This window comes from Phaethon aethereus, assembly GCF_964289735.1.
Source record: "Phaethon aethereus genome assembly, chromosome: 7".
Classification (NCBI taxonomy): Eukaryota; Metazoa; Chordata; class Aves; order Phaethontiformes; family Phaethontidae; genus Phaethon; species Phaethon aethereus.
The window spans coordinates 29,833,640-29,841,362 of NC_138583.1; the positions used below are offsets into that span (position 1 = coordinate 29,833,640).

General features: G+C 52.3%; 1 protein-coding gene across 1 annotated transcript in view; it reads left to right on the top strand.

The window, feature by feature from the left end:
• Positions 1-141: 141 nt before the first annotated feature.
• The window catches only part of MXI1 (MAX interactor 1, dimerization protein), a gene marked incomplete at both ends in the record, with an annotated part of 12,736 nt that continues 5,154 nt past the window's right edge, over positions 142-7,723 (top strand). Inside the window, one exon of the mRNA XM_082002245.1 lies at positions 142-417. Coding sequence (XP_081858371.1) covers positions 142-417 — 276 coding nt within the window. The remainder of the gene's footprint in view (positions 418-7,723) is intronic.

Consider the following 7,723-nt stretch of genomic DNA (forward strand, 5'->3'; position numbering starts at 1 on the left):
GGCGGCCCGTGGGGCGACACAGCGCCGGGGCGGGCGGGCGGCGCTAGGACCGCGGCGGCCGCCGGGCTCGCCGGCAGACGGACGGACGGACGGACGGGCGCGCACGCAGCGCCGCGCAGGGAGGCGGCGGCGCGGCGGGGCATGGGGAAGCGCGGCCGGCCGCGGAGGGAGCCGCGGGGCGCGGGGGCGGCCGGCGGGGCCCGGTGCCCCCTCGGGGACATCTGCAACAGGGGCCCCGCGGCCGGCATGGACACCTTCCTCTACAACGTGCAGGTGCTGCTGGAGGCCGCCCGCTACCTGGAGCGGATCGAGAAGGAGAATAAAAGTAAGTGTGGGCTTGTGCCCGCGGCCGCGCGTGTGCGTGACCCGCGGCGAGGGGGGGGGGGGAGGAAAAATAATAACCCAAACTTTTGGCTGGCTGCAGGGGCCGAGGGCACAGTGACAAAGGGCGCCGGGGTCGGCCTCCCCCCCCACCCCACGGCGGAGGCACGCGTCGGGGACAGCCCACCCCCCCCAGCCGGGAAGGCCGGGCCCGGGGGAAAAGTTTGGGATGGAGAGCGGAGCGGGTCGGGGCGGGGGGCCACGGAGCGGGGCCTTGGGGGCGGCGGAGCCGGAGCCGGTGGCGGAGCGAGAGCGGGAGCGGCGGGGGAGGAGGCGGCGACACGTCCCCGCTCCCCCCGCCGGGGCATGGGCAGAGTCACGTAGGCAAGCGGCAGCGCTCGCCAGGTAGCCGGCGGGGCGGGCAGGGCAGGGCAGGGGCAGGGCAAGCGCCCGGTGCGGAGCGGCGGTCAGCCACGCCGCCGGCCCCCTGCTCCGCGGGCGCGGAGGCTGCGCGGAGGCTGCGCCTTCCCGCTGCGGAGGGGTCTCCCCAGCGGGGCGCGGGCTGCGGGGCGCGGCGGCGGCACCGTAGGGAACAAGCGCGTTGGGAACAAAGGGGCCGCCGTGCCCCCCGCGGCGGTGCTCGCCCGCGGAGCCCCACGCGCGGAGCGGACACCCGCGGCCCCGCGTCGCTGCGCCCGCCGGCGCCCCGCCCCCGCAGCCACATGGTTCGCACATGGAGGCAGCCCGCCGCGCTCATTGGCGGAGGCCTTCCGCGGGGCGGGGCCGCGCTTCCCGTTCCGCCAATGCGCGGCGCCGGGGTCCCCCGTGTGACGTCACGCGTTGCCGAGCCGGGAGCGGAGCGGCAGGGGCGCGAGCCGGGGGACTCCGGATGCCGCTGTTCCCGCGGCGTCACGTGCAGGCGTTGCCGGGAGCCCCGGGACCCGCACCCCCCCTCCGCGCTGCGCCCTCCTTTTCCTCGGGCTCTCTGTTACTCTTTCCTTTAGTCTTTGTTCTGACGTCTGTCATTCCCTATTGCTTCTTCTCACGTCATTCTTTATCTCTTTAATTTTTCCTCTCTCCGCCCCAGTTTTCTTTTTTCCCTTTTTTCCCTCCTCTGTCCGGAGCGTGTTTAACTTCGCTTGCTCGTTTAACTTTACAAAGGGATCAGCGAGTCCCTCATCGCGCCGTCGCCCTCACCTTGCCGCCCACCCCCCTATGGCAGCTATAGGTCCCGCGCAGGTGACGGCATAGGGTGCCCTCCTCCCGCGGGAGCGGCTGCGTGGCACGCAGGCTGCAGGGACGGCGATCCCGCCGCGGAGAAGCTGCTCGGCCACTAAAGCCGCGGTGGTGATGGGCCGAAAGCCGCTGGTCTCCGCTCGCCCGGAACAGATCCAGGCTGTTTGTCTGTTTTCGAAAGCTGAATTAACGTTGCGGTGTTCGGTTTGCTGGGTTTTGGGTGTTTTTGTTTTGTTTTGTTTTTTCTCACTTGCTAATTGTTTCGTAATGAATCTGCAAAGCCGCGCGTCTGAGAAGCTGGGCAGGAAAATGACAGGAGTTACCGGCAAAAATCGGGTTTGTGCGGGGAAGAGGCAGCACCGCTGCTTTGGAAATCCAACCGCTGCTTTGGTTTGGGGTTTTTATTTTTTAACTTGAGTGCTCTTGTCCAGAAGGGGAACTGTCAAAATTGTGCGGTTTTTTTTTCGGGGAGGGGGAGGATAGCATAATATTTCTTGCCCTGGAGGCAGATAGTATCTGATCTTTTCTACGCTCCATTTAAAAACGCATCATTTTATGTGGCTCCTTGCTTGGGACTGGAAAATGAGCTGGCCAGTGTAAGCTGCTGGCTCTCCTGTGTGAGCAGGGCAGCAGGATACGTGATTTTTTTTACTGCTAAATTTTGAAAGGAGGTGTTTGCATCCAAACAGCTCCATTCCCGAGCACTTGTTTTCACCAAAGCTTTCACTAACGATCAACACAGTCGATAGTACTGAAAATCCTCACTGTTATTAGGTGATTCTGCAAAACGCTTCAGTTTTTTAATTTGCAATCAGGATGTTTTATGTTGAAAAGTCCCATTTAACCAAAGGCTCAGCTATTGAACGTGCTGTTCGGAACGTGACCATCATAAACCAGGCAGCTTTTACGTGTTGCTCTCAAACAAAGAAAAACACTGCTGGGTTTGGAAAATGAGCTCTGAGCGTTCTGGGTGCTATTTATAATAAGGAATAGCTGCAGAAGTGGGAGGGTTCTATCCTAACACCTATACATTGTCTTACTGGGAAGAGATTTGCATGCTGAGCTCAGGTGTTTGCACCAAGAGGATACTCTGCCCTTTCGTCTGCCAGCGTGGGAGCGACTGCTCGGTGCACCCCGTGCTGGCGGCCTGCCAGGGATGTTGGTAATGGCTGGTCACTCCTCGTTACAGTCTCCGACCTGGCGATTAGCAATAACAGAGGAGACCAGCTCAAAAAAAGTTTGGCGATGGAGACTGTGGCCGAACACTCAGTGCTCACCTGCTTCCTGCGGGATACCCAGGTCACTTGACCACAGTGTTACGCAGGGCTGTAACGCACTATTTTGGTGTTACTCCTGTCAGGAGGGTGGCTGAGTCACGGCCCTGTTGTGCTAGGTGCTGTACACGTAGGGGAATGACAGCAGCCTGCCCCAAGGAAACACAGGCTTAACAAACCAGAGGTAACAGGTAGGCGTTTGTCTCCTCCTGGCCAGGATGGGCTGGGTGAAGCCCCGGGATGCTGGCTGGGGTCAGTATCACAGCTGTGTGGAAGCTAAAGGGCTTGGGGAGCCAAAGGCAGGAATTTAAGGAGGGCCTATTACAGCTGGGTGAGCGCAAGAGCTTTTCTTTGTAGTTTTATGCAGTTTCTGATAAACCACACTCATTATCCGCACTCGTTCTTCCAAGCCCTTGGTGGCTGTACCACGTTGTTTGCCTTTTTAAAACACTGTCCCAAGCAGGAGTGGATGCTACCTGGTAGAGGGGCCCCCCGAGAGGCAGAGACAACCCTATGGATCCAAACTCTTGGATATCCCAGAGTGTGCATGCCACACCTTCTGGTGGTAGAGGGGCAGCTACAAGGCCCTTTTCAGCCCCTGAAACACACCAGTTTCCCACCTCTGCCTGCAGGTCAGTGGTGTGAGGCAGGCGGTGGAGCTTTCCACATCTAGGGCAGGACTTTTATTTAAGGCAGTAGTTTCCTAGCTGCTTGGTACCCAGTGAGAAATAAGGATATGGGTTTTTTTTTACATTTACAGGTCTCACAACCCATTGTTGTGGTCATGAATAATAGTGGAGGTGCCATGGGTTGGCTGGATGGTGTGGAAACAGAACCACAGGGCTGAGAGCCACAGGGCAGAGTAGGATGAACCGTCAGGACTACAGTGGTGGGAGGCTGCACTTCAGCAGTGCCCTTTCAGCACCTCTGCCCAGCAGTGAAACCACCCTTTTAGCATTCATTCACCTTCAGAAACAAATGGAATAAAAATTATCTGTATTACAGTTACGGTGACTGGGGAGGCTAGAGTCCTGTTATCAGACTGCTTGGGTAAACTGGAGTGTTCTAGCTACTGAAATATAACTAAATTATTTTTCCAGTTAAGCCTCTGGGAACAGTGCTGCCTGCCTGCTTGCTGCAGTTCTCGTGGCGAGACCACAAAACACAATCCCAACACACCTTGCTGACTGACATGTACAGGTTTCCAAATGACCTGTTTCTAGAAATTTAAGCTTGGTATCTAAGGAATAGAAACGTCACATTACAGTGGCTGTTTTCAGAAATGAAAGTTGTGCTGAGGGCAGCTCTGTTGTGTGTATCTGTAACCTCTGCAAATGCCACTTCAGGAATAAGCATGGCTGGAAATCTGTAGCAGCTGAAATGCTGGAGTTTGGAAAGTGTTTTTAGAGGAACCTGCAGTAAACTCAGCTGAGGTTTAGTATGTGCCAAGCATACCCTTTGTGTGTGTGTGTGGACTTGCTTTGTCTGTAGGAGTTGCGTAAACACGTGATGAATTCTTCGCATGTGATGACTTACCTGTAATAGACAGGGTATGTAATATATACTGATCTCACTACAGATACAGACATATGTTGCCATATCCTCTTCTAAAAGCATGAAGGCAAGCACACCATTCTTAACAACTATGTCCTTATTCACAAGTCTATTAAAAGTGTGCACATATGGGACAGTGGACTTTGGCTCCTCATGGAAGACAGCTAGATCTTCTTCAAGTGCTGGTTATGTTTATTGGCCTTCTGACCAGTATTAACAAATGGGTGACCTTAGATTTGTCCTTTGCTCCTGAATAATACTCTCTGAAGGAGAGGAAAACTCACCTTGAAAGTGAGTCAACGGTATCTTCAACATGTGGCTCCTTCCATTGTTTAGGCGCTGTTTGGGGTCTTTTTTTGACAAGACATGGTAAAGACGTATCAAAAACCTATAATTAGCAGAGGGCAGGAGACAAGACTGCCTTCAGTCTGTGCGTAGAGCTCCCATCGAATCAAAGAGAGCTGAACATGTGGCTTGAGGTCAGTATAGATGGTCTTGGATCTTATGGTGATGTGATATACGGAGCAGCACAGGGCTCCTTTATTTCTGTATTTTTCATCCAGTGCACAATAACCCCCTTTCATTCCTCCTGGTTCGTGACCTGGCCATAGTGATTCATGTGTTAGCCACTTCCAGGTTGGGTTATTTTGACTCACGCTGTTTGGACCTCAGCATAAAATTCAGAAGGAAGCCACAGCAGGAGAAATAATAGGGCAGGGGTAAAACTGTGGGACTGTGCCAGAAGTGCTGCTGAGAACCGATCACATCCTTTGTCAGCAGAGCTTTGTCAGAGAGCTCGCGGAGAAGCACCTGCTGCTGCTGGCTGGAGAATCCTACCTTCTTATTCAGCTGAGGGACCCCATCCTGTATATAATGTATTTTTTTCTCATGGGAGGTTCTTTTACTTAATTTTGCAGCTGGGTCAGTCAAGTGACTTGACCACAGTCACAGAATAAGTCACTGACTCAGAATAAACTGAGGCACGACACAGGTCCAAAAACAGAGCAACACATCTCCCAGAGGAGAGGCGCAAGTAGCCCAAAGAGCCGGTGCACCTCTGGCTTTTGCCTTATTGATTGGCAGAGCTTAGTCTTTGAACCCAAGTGAGGTATACAGCATGCGCTTTATTCCTCTTCAAACTCTTGGGTATCCAGGTAGTTTGGCTCTGAGAAACATCTGTCCTCACCAGTCGATGGGTTCCAGGCACCAGTGGGAGTGCTGAAAGGGATTATCTGATGCCTTGCGAAAGAATGAGGCTTCTGGATGAGAAATGGGGCCACGTCCCATAGGCAGTGTAGGTCCCTTACTGAAGGTATTGCAAGCATTGGAAGGTTGTTGCGTAGGTGGGACTTGGGATGTTCCCCAGTCCGCTGCTGCAAGTCCTCCGATGCTAAGCTGTTGCAGTCAAGAGTACAAGAAAGGAGACCTGGTTGCTACAGTGTGTGCTGGTAGGGGTGGTATTCAGGTGTACCAGAGATGTCGTTCCCCTGGCTAGAAAAACAGGAGTTTTACGGCTCTGCTGTCCCCAGAAATTTGGGTAATTGGTGAATCTTCACTGCTTTGAGAGCAGCAGAATATGGTTCCTACCAGCGATCTCTGTTCATGCCTTGGTTGCAGGAGTGTTCGGTTTCAAGGCTTTGAAAACAATATTGAGAATTTGCAGGGTTTGTGTGAAGGTGGGCAAAAGGAAGCTTTTGCAACTGTTGCCATCTTTATGTTCCTCCTGGAGGCCGCAAAGAGTTGGGGATAGGAAGATTTTAGAAAAGGCCAGAGAAGGGATGGAAAACTAGGCCGTTTAGCCAAAGGGATTGCCTTCATTGAAAGTAACTTCCACATTGCAAAGCACTGTGTTATTTCTAAGCCTTGTGTTCAAAGCAGAGGGTTGGGCATCTTGATTCGTGAGCTGTGTTCCTGTTCCAGCTCTAGCTTCGTGTGTGCCTTCATGCGAGTGATTATGCTGCTTACACCTCAGTTTACCTTCCTGCAGAGTGGAAAGAAAAGAGCTAAAGTCATTGCAGGTTTGAGAAGCTTAAAACATTACTTTCTGGAAAGCTCTTAGAAAATTTCCTTGATGGAAGATGCTAGTTTAATGCAAGTGACAGTGGTGTTGGTAAAAAACAGACCACATCTGTTCTACTTGATTAAAATAGTACAGCAGCATTTCAGATGTAAATATTAATTGATTTCTGCACTGCAGATTTCTTCTTGGATATTTAAATTGTTGCTAAGAAGGAGGGAAAGGCTATCAGGGAGATTAACAAATCCATTATTAAGGCTGGAAATGGAGGGCTGCCGAAGTGCCATTTAATAAAATGTAAAAAGCCCTTTTCTAAAGGGCGAAGCAGCAGAACACACAATGAAAGTGAATCACAGCTGCCAGAAGGGATGCCAAGCAGCAAGCACTTATAATCAGAAAACTGTACTTACAGATCATTCGGAGCCACTAAATTAAATGATCTCATTCTCCCCTAAAATACTCTTCCCTTAGCCCCTCCCCAGCGTTGCCCGTGGATTGCTCAACCACATTTTAAATGTGACTTTGGGGGCTTTTCGGTCAGCATTTGAATAGCATCAGGCCTCTTCGTGCCATTCACTTTCCACCCACTTTTGTTTCTGTCACATACAACTCTGGCATTTTGCAGGCTGACCTGCCCACACGAGCTTAGGATGGCAACTGAAAGATCTTGCTGTGGCTCCACGGTTGGCTTGCCTGCCTCTACAGGCCTCCTTCTTTGGGAAGGTGTCCCACAGCTTACTCTCAAATTTGTCTTTGTTTCGCACAGAATTTTTCTTCAAATTGTACATTGTTTATTTCAGAAACAAAGACTTGGAAGCTGAGCTGCTGTGTAAATGGAAGAGCTGATCCTACACTGTTTCACGCAGAACTGATCCTGCTGTTACTTCATTCCAGTGCTGATTCAATTCACCATATGTCTCGGTGTCCCCTTCCTTCATACTCTTTTATTTTCTATCTTGAGCTTTAGTTTCAGGAGGCTGAAACTTTGATACGCTCCTAAACTACCTCTTCATTTTACAGCCGTGGCTTTCCCTGTTTAATCCCTGGAGTGGCACCATATATCTCCGAATGTGCCATCAGAAAAGCTAGTGGCAGTGGATGCTGACAAGAACCCGTCTTGCAGTGATTTTGGGGCTTCATCATGGGTTTTGGCAGGGGGGTGTGGGGTTTTTTTTTAATGTTTAGTACTGCTAAGCCTGAGAGGCAAATGGCACTCTGGTTTTGGAAGCAGGTTAGAGGAAGCACAGTTAAAAGCCCAGAAATGCTCTTGCGTTAGCCCCGCTGTTGCAGAGAGGTGTATGCACCTGTGCCCTTTTCCTTT